Source organism: Castanea sativa, chromosome 12, assembly GCF_040712315.1.
Source record: "Castanea sativa cultivar Marrone di Chiusa Pesio chromosome 12, ASM4071231v1".
NCBI lineage: Eukaryota > Viridiplantae > Streptophyta > Magnoliopsida > Fagales > Fagaceae > Castanea > Castanea sativa.
This window is the reverse complement of record NC_134024.1, coordinates 18,683,831-18,710,182: the sequence shown is the minus strand read 5'-3', so window position 1 is coordinate 18,710,182 and position 26,352 is coordinate 18,683,831. Positions and strand designations below refer to the sequence as shown.

Here is a 26,352-nt window from a genome sequence, read left to right as displayed (position 1 = left end):
TAAATAAAAAAGTAATGCTAAAGATACAAACTGTTTTACAAATTTTTTTTATAAATTGTTGATGTGGTGAGTGGTTATTGGTAAATGAAAAAGTGATGTTAATGATGGGCAAGTGAAAACCAATAAGAAATTAGTCACATCAATAGTTTGTAAAAATGTTATAATATTATTTGTGACAGTAGCATTACTAAAAAAAACATATTTCTAGCTCAATGGCATTGTCTCCTACGTGTTTAAATTGTCGCTCTTGGTAACTATTAAATTATTTATTTAAAAAAATACATAATACATACACGCATGTTTTACAACTTACGTGTGATTGATAGATGAACTAATAAACATATGATCATCCATAATTAATGTTAAACATATGATCATCCAATAAAAAATTAGTCACATCAATAGTTTATAAAAATATTATAATATTATTTGTGACAGTAGCATTACTATAAAAAAAACATATTTCTAGCTCAATGGCATTGTCTCCTATGTGTTTAAATTGTCGATTTTGGTAACTATTAAATTATTTATTTTAAAAAATACATAATACATACGCGCATGTTTTACAACTTACGTGTGATTGATAGGTGAGCCAATAAACACATGATCATCCATAATTAATGTTAACAACAAATGATCTTCCAGCCAAAAAGACGACCGATCATCTACGATGAGTGTTTATGTTTACAAGTACTAAAGCTAACAATATCCATATTATTTTACGAGGCATTTTTACCAAGAAACCAGCTAAACCTCCTGTTGCCTATATCATTTATAATTATTTATCCCCGAGGTCTGAAAATTTCTTGTTCTGAGGAAATTAACTAGCCTAAAGTATTATTGAAGAATGCATTGAGGGTGTAGCTGCAAAACATTGTATCTGGAGAGGTCTTCCTGTTGGGAGATTCAATATGGCAACACGCCTTTCAGAACTTGATAGTCAAATAGGCTTTTTTAAATTTCCTATTGAAAGCCTACTACAATTTCAATTTAACAAGGTTTGTGCTTAATGATATTTAAAAGGTATCTTAAAATCACACTTCACAACCATTCTTACATATAACAAGAGTGATAACATTAAAAATCCAAGTCTTTTGAAGGAAGGGTAAGTGGGGGAAGAAAGATTTGAAAGGTTGCCCCAAACAGTACCATTCCCAGCTTACCCAGTGAGGCAATGAATACTTTTCCTGTTCTCCATCCCCTGTGACATCACATGCACTAACCAAATCATATTCTTTTCAATTCTGATGGATGAAGATAAAATTGTGTCTATTATCATTTTATTTGCAACAAAAAGTCTACAACATTGCCCCCCTTTATCTTGCTGGTAAAAATGTCAGCACAAAAATAGAGAAAGTAACAGTAGTGGCGAAAAATAATTATCACATACAAGGGTTAAAAAAAAACAATAGAACAACTAGAAAAAATTTGCCATTTCATCATCTAATATGTAAAGGAATACAACCTTCTGTTAGATTTGAGGAAACAAACTACAAAACTGGAAGAATTGCTGTCAACCCAAAAATGAAACCCTATCACAGCAAGTACTTCTCAACAACAGTCCGGCCAAACTTTTCTTGAACATCCTTTGGAGTTTCAACCTGGAAAGTTCACAGATAAGAACAAATCAACATGAAATTTTGAAGAATATACAGATTTAAAGCACCCATAATATTGAAAGATGAGCAGCTTACTGCATTCAGAGCTTTGAAGAGAGCCTTAACAGTGTTGTGAGGATTCCTTGAGCCAACAACCTGCCAAGAGTTTTTGTTGTCAGAGTAAATACCAAGATATCATGATATAATCCTTGGATTCAGTTTGGTAGTTAATTACCTTGGACTTGATATTTTTAAAACCAGCTAAATTCAAAATGGTTTGGACAGTTTTTCCAGCTTTCATACCTGTCCTAGTTGGTGCAGGCCAGAGATATACCTAAAAGATTATGCAGGTTAAACCTAAGGTGTAATTGTACAAAGAAACCAAGGAAAGAGAGAAAAAGAGACAATATAAATAGAAAAAGATATGGAAACTGAAAAAACCAAAAACACATATACCTTGGTCTTCTTATATGCAGTTTGTACTGCATGTGCAATTGTATGCTCCTCGTGCCGTTCCACATAGTGGAGATTTTGAAAGCATTTCTCATATGCCTGGTTGATTTTAAATCAAAAAATTAAGGCATTCAAAAATATCGAGTAACATAAGAGAGGGCACTTGCAAACCACCACAACATTGTCTCTTGGGATTGAAATCAAAATTCTTCATTCATTTATGTTCTAACACGCAAAACACAAATTTTGCACACAAGAAGCATGGTTAAAATTTTCAAAAAGTGAAAAGGGGTGGCAATGGTTACCACCCTCACAGGGTTTAATAATTTTGCCTTCTTAAGTATGAGTGCATGATCCTATGCAACCAACCACACTTTTTTCTACAGAAAGGGGGCAGTCAAGAAACAACGCCAATAAAGTGGACTTCACTGAAATAAGAATAGAGCAATGTAAATGGCAACATAATAAATATAGAAGAAACCAATGCATTTCCCAAGAAGCTCGGGCCTTGCATGTAGCACCAAAGGACATGAGAGGAAATCAGCTGAAATGATAAAAATGTTGGAGCTTTTCCCTATAAAAGACTAGATTAGATAATATTAAAAAAAAATAACAGATACAATCTCAACATGGGCATCAAGAGCATCAAGAGCATCAAAATACCTTTTGATATTTCTTATACAAATGATATAAAATCCTATATATACTGTATTGTTATTGTACAACATAAACAAAAGAGTATCTATGTATTGTACAACGTATATTGCATATTATTCATAGTTTGGCTCATATCCAAATCCTGAATGTAATACAGTAATCAAATCAAGTAAGTTTGAAACAGTAAGAAGTTAGAAAGCAGCAGATAAACAAAAAGGACCCCAAATTCATAAAAGAACTGATAGAACCAATTAAAATACCTTTTGAAGAGCAATAGGAATTGCAGGGCCCTTGGCTTTAGCAAAACCAACAAGACCATGATAGTTTCCACATGCTAAAATAGCAGTGTATTTGACCACTTGCCCACCCTACAGTATATATGATTAAGATACTGTATAAATAAAAATTAGATAGACATTATTCTCAATAACAAGAAATTAAAAAAGGGAGTCAATACCTTAGTAACTTTACAAGTTCGATTGACATCAATCAATTTCACATCAAAACCCTGCAATTAAATGATAACAGCTCATTGAATGAAGGAACATAGGTAACCAAGAACAAACTCTGCATGGAGAAAAATATAAAACTAATTGAAAAAACCGGAAAACACTGCAACATATTTATAATGAAGATAAGTGCAGGATATAAAATATAAAAGTAATTGAATGAAGAACAAACTTTATTAAGTATAGTCAAAATCATAAAAGGTTTGAGTAAAAAAGAACAACTATTTATCCCAGGAAAACCAGCATAGAGATTTCAGGACAAGGCAATCACTATGCACTATGTGTGTGTGTGTGTGTGTGTGTGTGTGTGTGTGTGTGTGTGTGTGTGTGTTATGAGTTTCATGACAATACTTGAACTCTTGACCTCTAACTGGCTTCCACATCAACCAAGTTCCTTCAAGAAATGAGACACTGAACGTAGAGGAATGGGAGTCAAGTATCAGAAATACGTTTAATCTTTTAAGCAATGGTCTATTAAACAAAGATCAATCTAAGAAATAAAGGCATTAACCTACAAGCTCAAGGTCATATTGACTTTTTTTTTTTGTGATAAAAAAGTTCCAAAGAACTTTTTGAAGCAATCATGGTGCCAGCTAGGCATTTATACGTATCTAAGAAAAACACAAACCAATGAATAGAATCCCACTCCAGCAGGACATGATTTTCCTTGATATGAATAGTGAGGAATGAGCTTAAATTTAGACAATTTATAATCATGCCAACGAGCTACAGCTCAAAGGCAATTCCTCTTCGTATAATAATGGGATAGAAGGGCTAGGTGGAATCTTGGGTTCCCGATCCACTAGGTGCATGTGTAATTTACCAATATAATTAACAATTTTTAATCATTTTAAAATGCTACCCATTATGGTTATATTTAATTCTATGAATTGAAAAACCAAGAAAAGCAAGAGAAACTTCTCCACAAAGAGACTCAAAACCAAATGATTTGCATGACAAAGAAAAGAGCAAAAGGAAAAAAAGAGAACAAAAAGCTACAACTTACAGAATTTGTCCCATTCTCACATCACAATGTCAACCAGATGAATTTTGAATATTTAGTACAACAAAAAAAAATCAGAAACCCTCAAGTATGCTGAATTTTATCAATTAACAATGAAAAACGTAGCAGGATGATGCGTGCACTTACTTTCCTGTAAAGAGGTCTTCTTTTCTTCTCTGTCAAATCATTTCTCTCCTCGGCCAGATCTCTGATCTCTTCCTCTAAAAGCTTCCCCTTCTTTCCAAATGTATGGTCCAACTCTGCTAGCTTCTCTTCAAGTTTTTTGTCAATGGAATTAATCTTTGCTATCAGTATGTCATCCCTCTCTTTCATGTCATCAAACTCTTCCTCATCATCGTCGTCCCCTTGTATCAATTGCTTTGCCCTCTCAAATCCAGGTTGGTCCAAGAGATCAGCAGAGGCTCCAACTTGTTCATGCTGAATAACTCCATAATTGGCAGGATTGTTAGGATCATAAGCTTCCTTCCATTCCACCAACCTCATAGCCCTATTTAATTTCTGTTGAAGAATGAATTTATCCTTTCCCTCTGCTACTTTCAAACGATTCATCAACTCACCAATGACCCGATACTCAGGGCGGAGTCGGAAATGCTTTTGCTCAAACTTGTCTATTTTATACATCCACTTGAATGCGTCATCAAGTGTATCTGTTAGATATGCCAAAAAGAATCTCACATCAATTTATATAAAACAACACTTTCTTTTTATTGGTAAGAAACTCACACACTCTACAAGACTTCAACCTATGACCTTGTCCTCCATCCCATTCTTATGGGGAGTTAAAAGAAGAAAAAACAAAATACAGAACATGAACCCTCCATTGTGTTGCACAGAAACTTAGAAATGGATAAAAAATAATAATAAAAATGTTTGAAAACAAAAATGTCAACATTTGAAGTCATTTTTAAAAAAAATTAACAGTTTCTCTTCCTTACATAGCAACCCTAATAGAATGTTGGACATGAGCATTAGTTTGTGAAAGAGCAAGAACTTTTTACTAACTAAATTTAAATTTTCTGCTGAGTTACAAAGAGCACTTCATATAAAGCCCATACTGAAGGGAAAGTCTGCAGGGAAGACATTAATTGTATTATCTTTGTGATTCAGCAACATTTAGTGCTCCCTCAATTTACAGAACGGGCAAAAAGACAGAAAATAAAAAATGAAAGTAACTCAGAATGACATACAAACGTATATTAATTTATGTTACTGCCTGTATGCATGGTGAGCGTGAGTGTGTTTGCTAGGTGCATATGAGCTGTCAGGAAAAACAAAACCCAACAATTGTAAAGACTGCAGGGCCAGAAAAACAAATTAATGTCCCCTTCCCCCACCCCCCGCAGCTCCCCTTCTCTTCCCTCCACACAGAACTTAGATGGAGTTGGGAAAATCTCTTCCACTATCTTCTTTTCCCTTTTTTTTTGTTAAATAAGAAAGAAATATTATTGATAATAACAGAAAAAAGAATTCAGAGAGTTCACGAGATGAACACCTTAGATGCAATAATCAATTAAATTTAAATGCAGTCTTTAGAATGTGAATACATACATATATTATTTCAGGCTTTCTATAGATCGTGAGGACATTACCATATCAAAATGGTAATGAGAGGGAGGTTACTAGAAATTCTTCCAAAGTTGAAAAGATGCTCCCTGATCCAATTGTAAAGAATCCAAGCTCAGAAGTCTATCGAACATAACATCCAATAGGATGCACTAAGAACACTTGAGGTTAGAACTTTTCTTCTCTTTTTAATAGTAAAGATGGGATTAGCCTTAATTACTCATATTTATCTAACATGGATCATCTTCTACAAAGCTCTTCAACTGTCATCATATTAATTGAGAGCTGCTGAATGTACCATTTCCCACAACCCACTAGTTGCAAAAAACTTATGCTACTCAAAAATAAATTAAATTATTAAGATAACAAAAATGTTCATTCAACCCCCACCCCCCAAACCTAAAAAAATGATAATTACATTTCAAGTGCAAACCTGTAATTTAAAAGGTTGCACTTTACTCACTTGAGCTAAAATTTCTTAGTAAAGATTAGCAAACTTGCAAATAAAAATAATTCCATTTTCTATACTTCTCCCACTCCCATGCTTCCTAAGCTACCAAACACATCATACCAAACTCTGCTACAGTTCTACTCAACATTACAAACAAAACCATGAGATAACTATAAACCCAGTATTAAAAAGTCATTCTTTAGTCTTTTCCTACACTTTTCAAGCATCCAAACGTATCACTCCAGTTCCACTCAACATCACAAATCATCCAAAGAAGCAAACAAACAAACAAGTGGAAGGCATTCAATACCAGCTTCAGTGAAGTTCTTAAGCAACTCCTCGTGCCGCTTGAACTTCCTATCAAACTCATCCTTCCTCTTCTTCACTGCTTCATTGCTAAACCTCTCGTCATCATCATCGCTATCAGAGTCCGAACGCTCTTCGTAGCGGTTCAATTCCCCAGTGTCCTTAAGCTTCTCTTTCTCAAGCTTCTCTATCAATGGCATAACACCCATGTAATCTTCCTCATCCTCAGCATCAATGTCTTTGGTGTCCAGGCCAGCCCTTTTCCTCTGCTCTCTTTCTCTCTGCCTCTCTTTCTCCACCTCGGCAAGGAGGTCATGGACCACCCTATCGGAGACTGTGGAGTAATGGATCTTTGTTAGAAATGAGAATTTCGGTGTTTGGGAGGTGGGAAAGTGTGTGAAAGTAGAGATTTTCCGTGAAAAGTGGAGTGGGGGTTTTGTGGGTTTTTTCAGGAATTGGTAGTTGAGGAGGAGACGTGACCATGAGAATGGTTGTGACTTGGTGGCCATTGTTGTTGTTGTTGTTGTTGTTGTTATTGTTTCATTGCAATGGAAATGTGGATCAGAAGAAATGCCTGAGATTTTCCCAGAGGAAAGGAAAGTAAGAGAAAATGACAGAAAATTTTGAAGTAGGGGTTAGGGTTTTGGTTTTTTTTTTTTTTTTTTTAACTCATGGCCCAATACATCACCTAGTGAATCTAGAATCTAGATGGACTTCCTATCACATGGTTTCGGCCTGAGAAATTGGGCCTCCTTTTTTTTTGGGGGGGATAAACGGCAGAGAGAAATTGGGCCTACTATTAAATGCCGGCAAAGAGATAGAGAGCAGATTTTGGAGTAGGAAAGAGAAGCATTAGTTTTGAGTAGTAATTGCCGGCAAACAGTTAATGGTAAGTTATTAGTAGTGATTATTAGGTGCTTTCGAAATATGGTTGATTTGTAGGTGTTATTACTGTACCTAGCCTACTTAAACTTGACTCATGCTTAGAATGGGACTACCCATACAATAATGAGGTTTGTTACTACTCGAACTCGTAACTTCTGGACTTGCAGATGAGATGGACCACAAAGGCTTTCTATTACTAAGCCACTAGTGATAGGATTTCAACTTGCTAACCTATAACTCCTAGGCTAGCTAGTGAGATGGGTTATGGCCATTCTATCGCTAAACCATAGGGACGAAACCATGTCTAACATAAGGGAGGCCATGGCCCCTACAAAATTTTTAAAAATTAATTAATAATAGGTAAATATAAGACTCACTAATTTTTTTTTTATATAGACTCCCCCTTCCCAAGAAAATAATTGGGCCCTAACTATGACATTTATGTGGAACTTGTGGGGGGTAAAAACTCTTGAATAAACATTTGGGATTTGGGCCTGATTGACTGGTACCAGTTTGATTTGATCAGGGCCTCTAGGCTCACAAGTCAATCCGCATTGTAGTAGTTCGAGGAGTTGTCCGAGGAGGAATGTCTCCTCGGACGGGTCCAGCAATGATCCTGGGACTTGCTAAACGGGTTAGAGGCAGAACTTTGGAAGAACTGGTGGGTAAGAGGGTGATCCAAGCACCCTTTTGAAGCAGAGACATGTGAGAAATATCTAAGGAAAAAACTGCTACCACCACATTAAAGGCCTTGCATCTACCTCTCTAGCCGCATTAATGGGAAAATGACCTATGAACAGTAGGATTTAGCCTCCCTGCTATTATTTGAAGACTTCAAGAAGGTGGTGGATGGGACAAGTATCCAATGGGAAGATTTGTATGACACGTGGATGAACTAGTGAAGAAGAAGTATATAAGGAAACGAGAGAGGAAAGAGAAGGGGGATCTACACCTGAGAAAAAAAAGGAACTAAGAATTGTAAATTTTGGCATAGAAAGAGAATATATATACAAATCCTCTTCGGCTTACGTCCGAGGAGGTCTCTTTGTCTTATTCGTTTACCATTTGCACAGATAGTGGCACTTTAGCCTGTTAATCAAACTTCCAACATCCCGAACCTAGATTTCAAATCCATACTCTACAAATTTTATTGTATAAGGCTCATTGGGTCTGAGCCCAACACTTGTTTTTGGGTCCAGGTACAATTGTGCACTTACAGAACTAATTAGAAAATTTTCATATACTCAATAGAGAGTTTAGAGAGATGTAAAGTTTTCATATAAGATAAATTTTTAGACATATAACTTTTGAATGCAATATATAAGAGCTATGTGTGTATGATACTTTTCCAGAATGGTTTTGATAAATTCTTGATTTTGAAGTGACAGGACATTTTATTTGTGATGCTTTAGGGTGTAGGGCACAACGATCAAAAGGTTCTCATTCTTGCAGTGACGAATACTCCTTATGCTTTAGATGAGGTAAAGGGGAACATGAGAAGTTTGCTTTTTGTAATTGTTTCTTGAATAATTCAAACTGTTATGTGTCTGAGCATTACTAATTGCAGGCCATCCGACAGTGTTTTGACAAGCGTATGTACATTCCTCTACCATATGATAAGGCCCGAAAGCACATGTTCAAAGTAACGGACACCATAATTGAATTTTTTTTCCTTCAGTAAAAAAAGAGAAGAAAAGATCATCTGGTTATATGAGCATTATTTTTCATGTTCCAAAAAATTTTATGATGTTTTTTTAACCTTTACAGGTGCATTTAGATGGTACTCCTCACAATATAGAAGAAAGTGATTTTGAAAGCTTAGCTTTCTAGACAGAGGGCTTTTCAGGTTCAGATATTTCTGTTTGTGTAAGTTTGCTGCATACATGAAGATACTTGGCATTTTATGCTTTAAATTTTAGTCCAAGTTGTCTTTTATTTTATAAATATTATGAGGGAAGTCAATTGGAAATAACTAACCATAGTGACAGTGCCCTCTATATTGTTTTCTTAAATTTGGCAGTTTAAAGGTGCCATGCTTGAACCTGTTCGTAAAACACGAGATGCAATGTTCTTTGTGAATAATTCTAGTGATATTTGGGTTCCATGTGGACCAGAGCAGCCAGGTGCTGTTCAAATTACCATGCTGGAGCTAGCAGCACAATGACATGCTTTAAAGGTATCGGCAAATAGTTTGGATATGAATAACAGTTACCTTTTTCATTGCTCTCTTTTAGTTTTCTGTTCTTCTCTGCCAAGAGCCTTGTACCTTAGTGGTAACTCTATGGATCCAAAATCACTATGGAACCAATTTGCAATTGAATTGACTTCAAATTTAATTTAATTTAATTCAATGTCTTTGAAATTCAATTGTTTTTTTTTAAATATTCGCAATTCAATTATTTGTTTAGACTAGATATAAGTTGAATTGGAAGTCTTTAGTATTTTGTGAATTATTGAGGATATTAGTATGGGATTTTTTTTTAAATTCTTAATTAAATAGAAACTAGAAAGATGAGCTAAGTTGACGGGATTTGGTCCTTTGTTGGCCAGTTCACATGAATTCATGAATCATGTTAGAAGTTGTGACTCCCAAAACATGTATTGAATCAAATTCAATTCATGAATCCATGATATGGGCTCAATTTCTATTCACTTTGGCCTCACAGGTTACCAAATGCCGTGAATGATCTCTAAAACAAGTTACGACAAAACATAGGTACAATTTCTTTGATACAATATGATAGGTATTGCAATTAAATTGAAACACATAACTGGATTGAATTTGATTCTCCTTGAGAAATATAATATTGTTCGTACTATATTGGTCAATGTAGACATGTGTTTGAGTTTTATATTAGACAAACCTGATATACTGCACCTTAGGAATTGGATCTTAAGATATGCATTTATCTACAAAGTAACCAAATGGTTGTTTCTAATTAACACACATGCAGATCCTTCCACCCTCTATTTCAAATGCATATTTTATGATGGTGCTTGCAAGATAGAGGCCTGCAGTGAGTAAATCTGACCTTGATGTCCATGAGAGATTCACGAAGGAGTTTGGAGAGGAAGGATGAATAATTTGATAAAATTTTATCACATTGATCCACACACTAGTTGTGAGAATATTGGTGTGATTTGTATATATTTATGCATCAGTGCTTGGTCCAGTGAATTGTATCTTTTTTATTAAGCTTCTTCACATGGGGAAGGTGACTTGACTTCCCTGTTTCTATATTCTGAAGGAAATACTGAGGTTTGATACTTTTGGAATTACTTGTCCCAAATTGTGTAAAGAACAGTTTTAGAATTATGACCCTAGAATGTGAACATGAGGCATATGTGATGCTGATTGCCTTTAATGTTTGGTACTCTTGTATTTGCATACTAATTTTCTGATTTAAAAGTGTATTGATCTTAAGGTTTGATCTAAAGCATTTGCTATGGCTGCTAGAAAATGTTGTTCAGTAGGATGGATGGTGGGTGCCATATAACCAGTCTGCAAATGTAGAAATTTGATGAATTCTTCTACCATTTGCCTTAGATCCAAATGTTCCATCATTTTTCAAGGGGCTACGTTTGTTGTTAATCTATGAACTATCCAGTCTATTTTCAGTTTTTCACAGCCTCAATGATCTATACTTGTCCTTTATCTAGTTTTTCTTTGTGTTTATACAGGTTTTTAACTCAAGCAATATCACTCTTCCTCCCATTACAATTAGTCAGTCATAATGAAATACACAAACCATCTTTTTAAGGCTTAAAATTCTAGACATCAAACTTCCAAATATTTCACATCTTAAGTTCTTTGCGAGTCTGAAAAACATTAATGATGAGATCAAGTATACAGTCTTTAGCCGGTTATGAACAAGCAAAAGTACAGAGCTCGTCATTAATAAATGAAAATTATATAATGATATGTCTTGTATGCTAATTTATGGATTCTACAGAAACTGCATTTCGAATTGCAATATGTAATCCTATAGTTAGCATATTCTTTATACTTTTTGATATGATCCAATAGCTTACTTACAATTACTGGACAAGATGCTCTTCCATAAGTATATAATACTCCTCACTAATGTATTATAATATACCTTGGTTAAAACTTGAATGTCATATATGACTCTTTCATTCTCAAAACAGCATAAGCCGGCCAAAAGCCAAAAGAGTTCATATGGAAGCTTTCAAAATTGTTAAACACATACAATCATATTTGTATCATCCGAGTATCTCAGCTTATATGAAAACTTAAAACAAAGAAGCATCAAGCCAACATTTGAACTTGTATTGCTTTGGTTATAAAAAGGGGTTGAATTATTTTGCACAAGCATTAACGTTTCCCTTTTTTCAGCTACTGCAATCTTGCAATTTTTAACATAAATCATGAGACTAGTTAAAGTTCTCACTATTCTGTTCTTCATTATATTTGCTTTCGTGCATGCAACCGCCGCCGATGCAAAGGTAGGGGATAAGGGAGATAGACAATGTAATCGTTTAGCAAGAGTTAGTACTAAGAGTTCGAGCCCTTTTTCCTACTATGAAATGAGGCTCTTGTTTTACATTATGAAATTGCCTTAACCTTCAAGAGTGCATTTTCTTTCACAATAAAGAATTAATTACCAAATGTGCTAGTCATATACTATACGAAACACACAAGAATGCTGATGTGGAATTATGGATCACATCCTCTTTTATATCCTTCAATCCTCTAATTGTAGTTGTCCATATTGAGACTTCCCCTTTCGATTACCTTTTTCTTTTTAACAAAAAGAAAACAATTTTTACTATTTGTCAACATTATGAATATTACAGGCATAGCTGCCTTTATCAGTTCTAAAAAAACCTGAGTTCTAGCCCCTTCTCTCTCTCTCCACACCAACCCCCCCCCCCCCAAAAAAAATTCTAAGAGCCTCTTAGCTTAGGGGCACTTTTAGTTGGGTTTCAATCCCTAATCTTACTCTAAAAACCAAAAAGCCCCAAAGAAAACAAAATACTTGAATACAACATGCATGGGATAACCATGAAATCTTATAGTGCTCCTTTTAAAGAAATTTGAGTGGTGTAAGAATGAAATACTCTACATTGGCAATGCTAGCACTGTTCAGGCATATGGTTCTTTAACTAACACAAGTTTATTTTACTTTTTTTTTAATTATTTTTTATTTCCTTTTCCTTGTAATTTGCAGCATTACATAGTTTACATGGGGGAACACTCTCACCCCAATTCGGAATCTGTGGTTAGAGCCAACCATGAAATACTTGCTTCAATTACAAGAAGGTAAGGACTATAAAGGGCTAATACTACTACATATTTATTTTCATTACGAGACATCAAATAACAAGATCATAAGAAAACTACAGATTTTCATAACCGAGTGTTGTCATAGTACTAACATAATTAATTTCAGTTTTGATGGAGCACAACAATTGGCAATTCACCATTACAACAAAAGCTTCAGAGGCTTCTCAACTATGCTCACACCAGAGCAAGCACAACAACTTGAAGGTACCTGATTTTATATATTTATTCATTTGTTTGTTTTTGGTAAAACAAAGTGAAATACATGACCCAACACTGATCATTACATCCACAATGGAGGTAAAATAGACTGTCTCCAAATTCAAATGTATCTTCACCCCTCTTTCAAAATTTGAACATTTTCTTGGAGGGGGGGTGGTTTAAGTACAGTTTAACACATGGTCAACAACAATAAGCATCATAAGCCATTGGTGATAGCATAGATATGCTCTAATTGAATTCCTCTTGCTTCTACTGCAGAAAGATTTGGTCGTTTCCGTGTTTCAGAGCAAGATGAATAAGCTCCGCACAACACATTCCTAGGAATTTCTAGGAATAGATTCTGCACTACAATATAATCAAATGCCAATGGAATCAACTTCAAATATCATTGTTGGTGTAATTGATATAGGTAAAAATCCATATCTTAATTTCTCATTAAACTCTTCTTTTATTTTATTACAAACATAGAATTCACATTGTATATTTCAAGAATTTGGTTTGAATCAAAGAGCTTCAATGATAAAGGATAGGGTCCTGTACCTAAGAAATTCAAGGGAGAATATGTTACTGGTGAACATTTTAGATTGGCCAACTGAAACAGGTACCAACCATTTTAAACACTAAAGAATCCACTTCCATGATTGACACACCACATTCTTCCTGACTTAGAACAACCACAAAGTTTAGTATTTAAACCAACCAATTCCATTGTATATATGGTACAACCATATAGCTATTATATGAATGCAAACTTACCATGGGCTTACATTGTCATTTGGGTTGGAATTTTTAGGAAGATTATAGGTGCCAGGTTCTATTCGAAAGGGTTTGAAGCAGAGTCTGGGCCTTTGGAATCTTTTAACCTCCCTTTCTTCCGGTCAGCTCGAGATGGTGATGGGCATGGAATTCACACTGCCTCAACAATAGTTGGATCCATAGTAGCTAATGTCAGCCTATTTGGTATGGCCAGAGGTACTACAAGAGGTGGTGCACCAAATGCTACAAGGCTTGTTGGTTTGACATGTACAGTGAAACTGACATTCTTTCCGCCCTGGATAATGCCATTAGTGATGGTGTTGATATACTTTCCATTTCTATTGGCCCTGATTCTCCCCAGCCTAGTTATTTTGAAAATGCAATCTCGATTGGAGCTTTCCATGCATTCCAAAGAGGAATTCTAGTATCTGCTTCAGCCAGAAACTCAGCTTTCCCAGGTACTGCAACCAATGTTGCTCCTTGGATTCTTACTGTTGCTGCAAGCTCAGTGGACAAGGAATTCCATTCAATTGTTTATCTTGGAAATTCAAAAGTTCTAAAGGTAAATTTGGTATTTTCCACCCCACCTCTTTATCAAATATAAAGTTATATAGGAAAGATTTTAATTTAAAATGGAAATTCCGTGCTCTCAGGGTTTCTCTTTAAACCCAATCAAGATGGAAACCTATTATGGTTTGATAGTTGGGTGTGCTGCAGCTGCTCTTGGAATTACAACAAAGAATGGTAGGTATCTTCTGTGTTTGATGGGAAAATAACAGTTTCTCTAGTATTTAGTTTCTATTCAGCTATGGTCAATCTATGAAAATCAATCTAGTTACATTTTATGCAAATTCAAATTCTATCAATATGGAAGTCTTGTACATATTTTTTATTTTCTTCCTAAATTATACAAATTTTTTTTTTCTTAAGCATCTTAATGTTCATACTAAAATGATTTTTTGACAAGTAAAAAGGAATTTTTTTTTTCAAAAAAATTATTATCCTAAACTAAGACTTTCCAATTTTGTAGTCATAAGCATCATATAGTTTAATCATCTTGTATACATATTTTCTGATTTCATGATGCTCAACCACCCAACACCTCTAAATTGCCATCCCATCATTGATCTATTTGTTTTAAAAGCTTTGGCTCCTCTCCTTTCTGTATCAGCTTTTGCAAGAACAATACGCTGGACCAAACCCTAGTTAAGGGGAAAATCGTGGTGTGCACGATTGAAACCTTTACTGATGACCGAAGAGAAAAAAGCATTTTTTTTAAAGATAGGCTGGTGCTGTTAGATTGATACTCATTGATCCATCTATCAAAGATGTTGGCTTTCAGTTTGTCATCCCAAGCACTTTAATCGGTCAAGAAGAAGCAAAAGAGCTTCAAGCATGCATGATTTCAAAAAAGTGAGTTTTTCAAGCTTTGTGCGCTAAAAACATTTGTCAATGAAAGAATGGAAAAACTCCAAAATAAATGCAACTAAAAATTAATTAAACATGGATTCACTATTTAAAAAATAATAATAATTCAATAGTTCAAGTTGATTGCAACTATTTCTCTCATTACAAGAATCCAGTTGGTAAAATCTCCCCAACTATAACAGTTCTGAACATCAAACCTGCACCAGAGGTGGTTGTATTTTCTTCCATAGGGCAAAATATTATAACTATAGACATTATTAAGGTAAGTTTATTTAGTCTTCTCAATTTATACTTATGCACATTCACTCAAAATGCTTCAAGAAACAAAAGATTATGCCAACATGAAAAGGGATATATCTTGACCACCACATGTAGATAAAGAAAAGTTAACTCCATAAACTCTTACCGAAAGATGCATAATTTCTATTGCAGCCAGATATCACTGGACCTGGATTGAATATTTTGGCACCATGGTCTCCAGTAGCAACTACATCAACTACTAAACAATCTGTCAATTATTACATAATCTCCGGCACCTCAATGTCTTGCCCACATGTTTCTGCAGTTGCAGCAATTGTAAAATCGTACCAACCTTCCTGGAGTCCAACAGCCATAATGTTAGCAATAATGACAACAGGTAAGTTGTTTTACACTATAATGTCAGAATTTACTTATGTTTCTAATTGTACAAAATCTATGGATTACCACAGCAATGGTTCTAGGTAACAGTTAACATGCAATTGGAAGAGATCCAAATGGAACTCCGACCACGCCTTTTGACTACGGATCCGAACACATTAGCCCCACTGGAGTATTAAATTCGGGACTCGTGTATGATTTCAACTCCCATGACATCATCAATTTTCTATGTAGCACTGGGGCAAGCCCTGCACAATTGAAGAACATTACAGGGGAACTAGTACACTGCAAGAACCCTCTTACACCTTCCTACAATTTAGATTACCCTTCAATTGGTGTTGCCAATATGAACAGAAGTTTATCACTTTATAGAACAGTCACATATTATGGTAAAGATCCAACAGTATATGTTGCATCTATTGATTACCCAACTGGTGTTGAAGTCAAAGTTACACCTGCTAAACTTAAGTTTACAAAGGTCGGGGAAAAGATGTCTTTCAGGGTTGATTTCATCCCCTTCAAGAACATCAATGGGAGCTTTGTGTTTGGGTCCTTGACATGAAGCAATGGTATCCATAGGGTCAGGAGTCCTATTGGTCTCAATGTGGTTTCTATGTAGGAACAAGCGATCAACTACATATGTTCGCAATATTGATTTTATTTTAGTCATTATCTCATCCACTGCTCTTGCTACATATATTCAAAAATATGGCATGATCCTTCTACTTAAAATAGCTTGCTCTTTCAGCTATGAAGTTCTATTTCAGCAACTTTTAGATTTTAAAGTATGTGAAGAGGTATAGTTCTGTTGTGTAATGTGAGAAATGAACATGTCAGTTCTTATAGCCATGGTTTCATATGGGAACATTTTGTTTTCAAAGAGGGTTTAAGATGGAGACAGGCTTCATTTAGGAAGAGAGAGAGAGAGAGAGAGAGGCAAAATGTAAAGCAACTGGCATAGAAGTTTTAAATTCGCATAAACAAGGTTTATGAGCAAGTAACTTAGAATTTATACTCTCACACCTTTGTAGCTAAATGTCAAGAATATTATGTGGAATGACTATAAAGTTTCCAAAACCATTTGAGGCTTCATACCCTCAAATCATAACATGAAATATGAAGTTTACCTCATCACTTCGACCGCAAGAAATAGTAATTGTTAAGAAACATCTACCAAGAGCCTTGTTGCTTAGTGGCACTTCCCAGTTCTCCAATGGAGGAGAACCTAGATTCAAATCTCCCCCCCCCCCCCCCCCCAGAAACATCTTGTCATTGAGGAAACAAGATGCACATTTATGAAGACCATGGAAGTGAAACAGGGTTAACTACATTTAGTTCCTCAAATCATCGGGGAAAAGATGTCTTTTAGGGTTAACTACATTTATGAACCTAGATTCAAATCCTCCACCCCCCACCCCCCCTCTTTTGGTGGGTTGTAAGAAAAAAAAATGTTAGAAACATCTTGCCATTGAGGAAACATCAACAGTATGCATCATTGCCTTTGCACTTATGAATATATTCCTGCCAACATTTTTAGGGCAATGTAAAAGTTACAAATTACATTCCATGTATCCGTAGCATTGGCAGTCAAAATACATGTGATGTAGGACAAAGAGTTAAGAAACAAAAATCAATTATGCATTTTTTTTTTTATAAGTAAGAATGTTATATATACGAAAGGCTACTCTATGCATGAAAAACATAGAGCAAACCCAGAAAATAAAAGAAGAGAAGAGAAAACTGAAAAAACAAAAAAGAAAACCAAACAATAGAATAATTACAAGAGAGAAAGAGAGCTAAGAAAAGAGGGGAGAGAATCACTAGTCGTGAGTCCCCAAGCTCGAGACCAATCAAAAAGAACCCCACTAAAAGAGGCAATCATCTGAACACTGGAACTAACCAAATCCTCACTGGAACTAACCAAATCCTCAAAAGTCCTCCGATTCCGTTCCTTCCAAATACACCATAGGATACACAATGGAATTAAGTTCCAAACTTGAGACGAATGCTTCCCCAACCAATTCCACCAGCCAAAAAGCAAATCTGGGATCGATCTAGGCATGACTCAAGACAAACCAAAAGTTTTTAAAACATAGCTCCACAACTGAAAAGCCATCTCACAATGAAGAAGTAAGTGATCTACCGTCTCTCCACAATGCCGGCATATAATGCACCAGTCTACAAAATTCAATCCCCTTAATATCCTCAAGTTATCACCCGTAAGGATCTTGTTCCACGCCACACACCAAACAAAAAAAGAAACTCACCTAGGGGCCTTTACTCTCCATATTCCTTTCCAAGGAAAGACAATTGAGGAAGAATCCCGCAATTTGTTATAATACGACCGGGTGTCAAACTCCCCATTAGGCTTCAACTTCCATCTCATCCGGTCTCTAACATCCATTGGAGGAGTATTAGCTCCCAATATACAAAGAAAATGCAGCCCTTCATCCATCTCCCAATCATTAAATTCTCGAATAAAACGAACATCCCAAATTTTTCTATCCTCCGTTCCTTGCCTTGACAAAAAAGCTTCTACAGATGCCTCCTTATCAATGGCAATACCATACAGCCTTGGGAAAGCCACTTGAAAAGGTTGATCCCCACACCACCCATCCTGCCAAAATCTCACTCTATTCCCCAACCCAATAACAAACTGACAATTCTTGCTAAAAACCTCACATCTCATGCAAATACCTCTCCACAAACCACACCCATGAACTCCCCTACCTAGCTTTCAAGTCCATCCCCCCCTCCCCATTCTTCCCCATATTTTGACGTTACCAACCTCCTCCATAACCGACTATCTTCCTTCCCAAACCGCCACAGCCATTTCCCCAATAAGGCCTTATTGAAAGTAGTAATTTTCCTTACCCCCAAACCACCGTTAGTTATAGGCGCACAAACTTTATCCCATCCTACTAGATGAATCTTGCTATCACCCCATAGAAAGTCCATTTGCAACTTTTCAATCTTATTAGCCACATGAGTAGGAATGGTGAATAGAGATAGAAAATAGGTAGGAAGACTAGATAACGTACTTTTGAGTAACATCAATCGACTCCCCTTAGACAAATACAACCTCTTCCACCTGGCTAATTTCCGCTCAATTTTTTCCAAAATAGGATTCCAAATTGAAGGGAAATTATGCGAAGCCCCTAACGGCATGCCAAGATAAGACATAGGCAAAATTCCAACTCTACAACCCAAAATTTTCGCCAAGGCATGCACATCATCAACCTCCCCTATAGGAACCATTTCACTCTTGTGCACTTTGACCTTCAAACCTGTTACCGCCTAAAAACTAAGTAACAATAACCGAATATGAAGAATTTGCTCCACATCTGCATCACAAAAAATGATATTATCGTCTGCAAACAATAGATGTGAAACACATTCCCCACCACCACTCCTACCCTCAACTTTAAAACCACGGATCAAGCCAGCTCCCTCCACTCTTCTCAACATCCTACTAAACACCTCCATCAAAATCAAAAACAGCATAGGAGATAGTGGATCCCCTTGTCTTAAACCCCTTGAACTACCAAAAAAATCAACTAGAGACCCGTTAATCAAAATAGAGAACTGAACTGTGGAAATACAAGTACGGATACACTTACACCACCTCACTCCAAAGCCCATTCTATTCAACAAATATAGCAAAGCCTTCCAATTCACATGATCGTAAGTTTTCTCAATATCAAGTTTAGAAATGACTCCAGGAACCCTACTTTTCCCTCTGCTATCTACACACTCATTCGCAATAAGAACCAAGTCAAGGATTTGTCTCCCACCCACAAAGCTATTCTGAGTCTCAGAAATCAACTGATCTAAAACCACTCTTAAACGATTTGCCAAAACCTTAGCCAAGATTTTATACACACTCCCCACCAAACTAATAGGTCGGAAGTCTCTAATATTAGAGGCGTCGTTCTTTTTAGGAATCAAAGCAATGAAGGTAGCATTGAGAGATTTTTCAAATTTACAATGTTGAAAAAACTCTTCAAAGACCGCTAACACGTCTTTCTCCACCACTCTCCAACAATGATGATAAAATGCCATAGTAAACCCATCCGGACCTGGAGCTTTGTCCCCCCCCAAATCACGTACGACTTGAAGTATCTCCTCTCTTTCAAACTTCCTTTCAAGCCAAACCCTCTCCATATCCCCAATACGATCAAACGCCAAACCCTCCACAAAAGGCCTCCGCCCCTCAGACTCCTCGTACAAATTTTTATAAAACTGGATTACTTGATTAGTTACCTTAGATTCCTCCTCAAAAACCACCCCATCCACATCCAAGGTCCTCAGATGATTATACCGTCTATGGGAGTTAGTCATTCTGTGGAAGAACTTAGTGTTATTATCCCATTCCTTGATAAATAACATCCTAGATTTTTGTCTCCAGGAAATTTCCTCCAAAGAAAAAAGATGCTCCACCTGAGACCTCAAATCTACCCTTATGACATATCTCCCCATCAGTTAGACCAACATCCCCTTCCTTAGCGTCTAATGTTTTCAACTCCTCCAGTAATTGTTTCTTTTGACGCTCTACATTACCAAACTCTCGACGATTCCATTGTACAATGTCCTCTTTCAAAGCCTTTAATTTTTTTGCAAACACAAAACTAGGTGTACCTACAAAAGAATGTCGATTCCACCAAGATTGAACCCTATCCACAAACCCCTCCGTCTTCAACCACATATTTTCAAATCTGAACGGACTTTTCCCCTTGCCATTCCCCCTGCCTCCAAGAGAATAGGACTGTGATATGAGATAATCAATTATGCATACAATCTGAGAACAACAGCATGAACAGTTCATATGAATAGTGACAACATACCAAAAAGGACAAAGAGAGATGTGAGAAAAGAGGAAAAGAACAATAAGGCCAACACGTCTCAATACTCAAAACACCAAATCTTTTATTGATTAACTCCCCCTTCTTTGAGTACAATAACAAACTTAGATATACTAATAATAGAACTAGGACTTTACTTTGAATAGTAAAAAAAATCATAATTGAGTTGAATCAAAGCTCATGCATAAAGACTCATAAACTAAATAAGACTTATTAATAAAATAAAACCCAAGGCCCACAACTATCGCCCATGCCCAACAACTAAAAAATTACTAAAATTTCCTTGACCCTAGAAAAACCATATAAAACATAAAATAAAATACTAATTACCTAATTAACTACCATGGGTTCTTATTCTTGAACTTTGCCTTAACCTTAAGTTTCCAAAGGGGATAATTTTTTTCCCCTCTAACCACGCTATGGTAGCATCTTCATCATGAAGTAATCCTAATAACAAAAGACAAGACTGCTAGCTTAGATAAATTAAAGGAAAAGAAGAGGGTAAGGTAACTTTTGGTAATCACCTACAATAAATACTGAAGACAATGGAAGTGAAACAGGGTTAACTACATTTAGTTCCTCAAATCAATATAACTCCCATTAATCCTATGCCCTATAATCTCAAAAGTATGCATGTGAAGAGATTATCTAGCATTATCCTATTCCATAATTTTGAAAAGAAATATATTTGATAATTTAAGTTGACATATTGACCAAATTACACTTAGAAAATCCATTAAATAGAATCGTATGAAAGGGACCATTCCCAAGTACCTGAAGGTTATTGCCACGTCTCAAACCAATGTGTTAGCACTTAGCAGCAGAATGGAAAAAAGTACCTTCAGACAAAAAGAGTGAAGATATCAACCTCCTGCCATAATGACAAAAAGTTTCAAAGTATCCACTTATGTAGTCATCCTTCATACTTTTTTTAAGGCTTGATATATGAACTTCTTTAATGTGAACGAGCATCAAATTCACAATCACTACAAGAATCTACTCTAGGATATATCAATTATATTGATTCGTAAGCCTTGACATTATTAACGTTTAGGATATTAGTTCTTGTGCTACTCTTTGCAATGTGAGCGTGTAGAAGTTATGTGGCTCCTTTGCTTAAGAATTGTCTTGTTGATGTGAGAAACCCTTGTAAAACTTCAGGTAGAACCCATTTCCCAAATGTATTGTCACCAATAGTCCCCACATGTGCATAAACCTCCTTTAAAGTGGTGGAATCGGTTTGAGTCTCTGACAACAATTTCTCTGGCTTCAAACATTGATATTAACTTAATAACAGTGTGACAGTCTCCACAGACCCTAAGGTTCTTCACAATCTGGATAGGAGTTCCTGGAGGTGTAGCAATTAATCCAAAAGCAATGGCCAGTCTCTCACTGTGCTGAGAAAGGATGGTTTCTTTGTGTTCCTCTTCAACATCGTGAAGCACATAATTTGTATCAGGCTGATATCCGGCATCCTTCAGCCGAATACTTAATTCTTCAAGTTTAGAGTAAATAAGATCTGACGAGGGATGTGAAAGATCACCAGCCAAGAATGAGTAAGTCTTGTTCTTAACTTCAATCCAGCTGTACCCAGCTTCCTTTTTCACATTTCTCTCATCCATCAACTTCCTCACCTTAGCTCTCTCTTGCCAATTTCCTGTAGCAGCATAAATATTAGATAGTAAGACATATGCAGCCGAGTCTTGTGGCTGAAGTGAAATGAGCTTTTCTGCTGCAAGTTTTCCTAACTCTACATTGCGGTGAACACGGCAAGCAGCCAAGAGAGTTCGCCACACAGTTGCACCTGCAGGGAATGGCATCCCATTTATGACATCCATGGCCTTTTCAAGCAGTCCTGCTCGGCTATATAGATCAACCATGCAAGAATAATGCTCCATTGTTGGATCAATGTCGTGATCTTTGACCATCATGTTGAAGTATCTTTGGCCTTCATCCACTAAGCCTGCATGAGTACATGCAGAAATCACTCCAATGAATGTTATGTCATCCATTTCCAAGTTTCTTCTTCTCATTTCCTCAAATATCTCAAGAGCCTTCTTCCCATGACCATGTTGTGCATATCCAGAGATCATTGAGTTCCATGAAACTAAGTCTCTCTCACCTTGCCTCTTGAAAACTGTATTTGCACTTTCAATATTTCCTCCCTTGGCATACATGGTTACAAGAGCACTACTTACACATAAAGCATTATTTAATCCTGATTTGATTGAGCAAGCATGGAATTGTTTCCCCTGCTCTATCGCTGCAGAAGGTGCAGCACAGGCATTAACGATACTACAAAAGGTAAACTCATTTGGTTTGACACCCTCTTTTGCCAACCAGAGATAAATTTTAATAGCTCCCTCTGTGTCTTCTCTTTGAGCATATCCAGCTACCATTGCTGACCATGCCACAATGTCCTTCTCGTCAATCAATTCAAATACTTTTGCAGCTTCATCAATGCAGCCCATCTTAACATAAGCATCTAAAAGTGCAGTTCCTACTGAAGATGATTTCTCATAATTAGTTTTAATGACTTGTGCATGTAGTTGGAAAGTAGAAATGGCAGGTTGAGCCGTAAGGATGGTAGAATAAGTGAAATGGTTGGGTCTAACACCTTCCCTGTTCATTTGGCAAAATAAATTCACTGCTTGCCTTGTTCTACCATTCTGTAAGTACCCACTGATCATGGCCGTCCATGACACAACATTCTGAACCCCATGCATCATAGAAAACAGTTGAAATGCATCATCCATAACACTGCACTTACTGTAAGCTACCATAAGTGCCGTTCTAATATTGTGATCAAAGCAATACCCATTTTTCAAAACCTGACAATGAAGCTGTCTAGCAAAACCTAATTCTTTAACATTAGCACATAGTTTAATCATGGTAGCAAATATCATCTGTGTAAGCATTACACCTGCAAGTCGCATTTGATAAAACATTTCAAAAGCTTCCAAGTCAAGTCCATTTGTAACACAGCCTGCAACCATACCGTTCCACGAAACCTCATCCCTCTTCTCCATACTATCAAACACAGCTCTAGCATCTCTAAGCATCCCTGACTTTGAATACATATTAATTAAAGAATTGCACACAAACACGGTAGACTCAAAACCATTCTTTATTACCATTGTGTGGACATGAATTCCCTTCTTAACCATACCATCGTCTGCCAAAGCTCCAAAAACAGTTCCAAAAGTAAAAGGGTTAGGCTTAATACCCTCGCCTTGCATTAAAAAGAACAATTCTAAGGCCAAATCGTTCAGCCCGTTCCGTACATAACCGGAGAGCAATGAAGTCCAAGACACCACATTTCTCTCACCCATCTCATCAAAAACTCTCCTCCCATCTCCTACATTCTCAGTTTTCATGTACATATCAACAAGAGCAGTCCCAACACTAACATCATCCACAAACCCAGATTTTATACATTGACAATGCACCTGCCTGCCCACGTTTTGATCAAACAAGCATCCACAGACCTTCAACACACACGACATGGTCGACCCATCAACAGGTAAACTCGAATGATGAAGACTCACAAAGATATTGAGAGCCTCTTGGTTACAATGAGTGCGAGAGTACTCGAAAAGCAAGTGATTATAGTTTGAAAGGTCTTTCTGAGTACTTTTGTCGAACGGGTGGTGTGCATGGTGAACGAAGCTGGAATCTGAAGTCCAAGGGTCAAAGGCAATGGCATTGGCATGGGAATGAGACAGAAGATTAGTGTGGTATGTGAAATGAAAGAGTTTGAGTGTGTTCAGTGTTTGCTTTGTGAGCGTCCTTAAAGAGAAACACAGAGTCATGCTATGCTCTCTCTGATGTGGGTTTGAATGGTTGATCGGTGATGTGGGCTTTGATCGGTGCTTCTGGATTGGAGAAGTGTTGTGGTGCTTGTGAGGTTGTGGTGTTGATGGAGTGCTTGTGATGGTGCTTCTGGGTTTTGACCGTGAGAGAAAGAGGAAGAAAAGAAAGAGGAAACGGCAGAGACAAGGAAAAAGAAAGAAGAAGAAGAATAGGTTAATGGAATTGGTACCAGCATGTTAGGAGAGTGTTGGGCTCTTAGGGATGGGCGGTTTTTAGCTATCCAACTCGGCATGGATTGCAGGTTGCTGCTAAGCCAAATTCCTCATGCCAGGGTGAGCCAAGCAAATCGTAGTGCTGATGCGCTTGCAAGGAATGGTAGCACGATGGAGGAAGAATTTTGTATTTTTGATTCAGCCCCAAACTTTTTTTTTTTTGATGGGATTCAGCCCCAAACTTTGTTAAGGAGTTGTTATGCTCTAATGTTAATGGGGTTAATTATTGTAGGCTTCAGCGGCGAACTTAGCCATTTTGGCTTTTTAATTTGTCTTATTTATGTCCTTTTAACCACCCAAAAAAAATATATATATAGGTTAATGGGTGTGTAAAATAATATTAAAAAAAGAATATAAAATTATTATTTATATAAAATAAAATAAAAAAGCTTTTTTTTTTTTTTTTGGGTACAAAATAGATTATAAGTTTTCATCTATGTGGATGTTTTTAAGGTTATAAATAATAACATACGCGCTAGAATCTTATATTATAGCAGGTGGGTCGACTGGGTTCTTTTTTAAGTTTTAAAGTACTTCACATTTTAAGGTTGCCAAACCTTTTAACGAAGAAGAAAGAAACTTCTACCTCTGAAGTCTGTCACTGTAAGGGGTTAGGGTTTTGGTTTTTTTAATTCATGGCCCAATACATCACATAGTGGATCTAGAATCTAGATGGACTTCCTATCACATGATTTCGGCCTGAGAAATTGGGCCTTTTAGAATAATCGGCAGAGAGAAATTGGGCCTACTATTAAGGCACAGACTCTAGAGGAAAGTGTGGAAACTGGGAATAGAGGGCAGATTTTGGGGTAGAAAAGAGAAGCATTAGTTTTGAGCAGTAATGCCGGCAAACAGTTAATGGTAAGTTATTAGGAGTGATTATTATGTGCTCTCAAAATATGGTTGATTCATAGGTGTCATTACTGTACCTAACTCACTTAAATTCTAACTCATGCATATCATAAGACCATTCATGCAATAATGAGGTTTGCCACTACTCGAACTCATAACTTTAATTTCTAAACTGTAAGTAAGATAGGTTATAAAGGTTTTCTATTATATAGCCACTAATGATAGGATTTCAATTTACTAACCTATAACTCCTAGGCTTGCAAGTGAGATGGGTTATAAGGGCATTCTTTTACCGAGCCAGAGGAACGAAACCATGTCTAACATAAGGGAGGCTATGGCCACTAATGATAGGATTTCAACTTACTAACCTATAACTCTTAGGCTTGCAGGTGAAATGGGTTATAAGGGCATTCCTTCACCGAGCCATAGGGATGAAACCATGTCTAACATAAGGGAGGATATGCCCCTACAAAAATTTTAAAAATTAATTAGTAATAGGTAAACATAAGACTCACTAATTTTTTTTTTTTTTTTTTTTTTATATATAAACTCTCCCTTCCCAAGAAAATACTTGGGCCCCTAATTATGACATTTCAGTAGAGCGAATTAGAAAATTTGTGTATACTCAACAGAGAGTTTAAAAAAATGTAAAGCTTTCATATAAGATAAATTTGTAGAAACTTAACTTTTGTATGCAATATATTAGTTATGTGTATATTACTTTTCTTGCATTGTGAATCAATACGATAGTTTAGTC

General features: G+C 36.3%; 2 protein-coding genes and 1 pseudogene across 3 annotated transcripts; 1 reads left to right on the top strand and 2 right to left on the bottom strand.

Annotated features, from left to right (window-relative positions):
* Nucleotides 1-934: 934 nt before the first annotated feature.
* On the bottom strand, nt 935-7,197 carry LOC142619977 (uncharacterized). Of its 2 annotated transcripts, XR_012841623.1 has the most exons (9): nt 6,566-7,197; nt 4,368-4,888; nt 3,166-3,216; nt 2,969-3,076; nt 2,055-2,150; nt 1,834-1,932; nt 1,695-1,754; nt 1,466-1,601; nt 935-1,201 (listed from the first exon to the last, which is right to left on the bottom strand). XR_012841623.1 is itself a non-coding variant. In XM_075793393.1 (8 exons), the coding sequence occupies exons 1-8, from the start codon at nt 7,068-7,070 to the stop codon at nt 1,536-1,538; spliced, it is 1,506 nt and encodes a 501-aa protein (XP_075649508.1). In that variant the 5' UTR covers nt 7,071-7,197; the 3' UTR covers nt 1,253-1,535. The 2 variants fall into 2 exon arrangements, 1 of the variants encoding a protein (XP_075649508.1); XM_075793393.1 differs by lacking the exon at nt 935-1,201 and having other exon boundaries at nt 1,253-1,601.
* A 4,638-nt stretch (nt 7,198-11,835) lies between these two features.
* Nucleotides 11,836-16,994, top strand: LOC142620299 (subtilisin-like serine-protease S; annotated as a pseudogene).
* Nucleotides 16,995-21,513: 4,519 nt separating this feature from the next.
* LOC142618849 (pentatricopeptide repeat-containing protein At2g27610) lies at nt 21,514-25,009 on the bottom strand. Its single transcript, XM_075791882.1, has one exon. It carries the CDS (start codon nt 24,468-24,470, stop codon nt 21,846-21,848), a length of 2,625 nt encoding a protein of 874 aa, XP_075647997.1. The 5' UTR covers nt 24,471-25,009; the 3' UTR covers nt 21,514-21,845.
* Nucleotides 25,010-26,352: the final 1,343 nt, after the last annotated feature.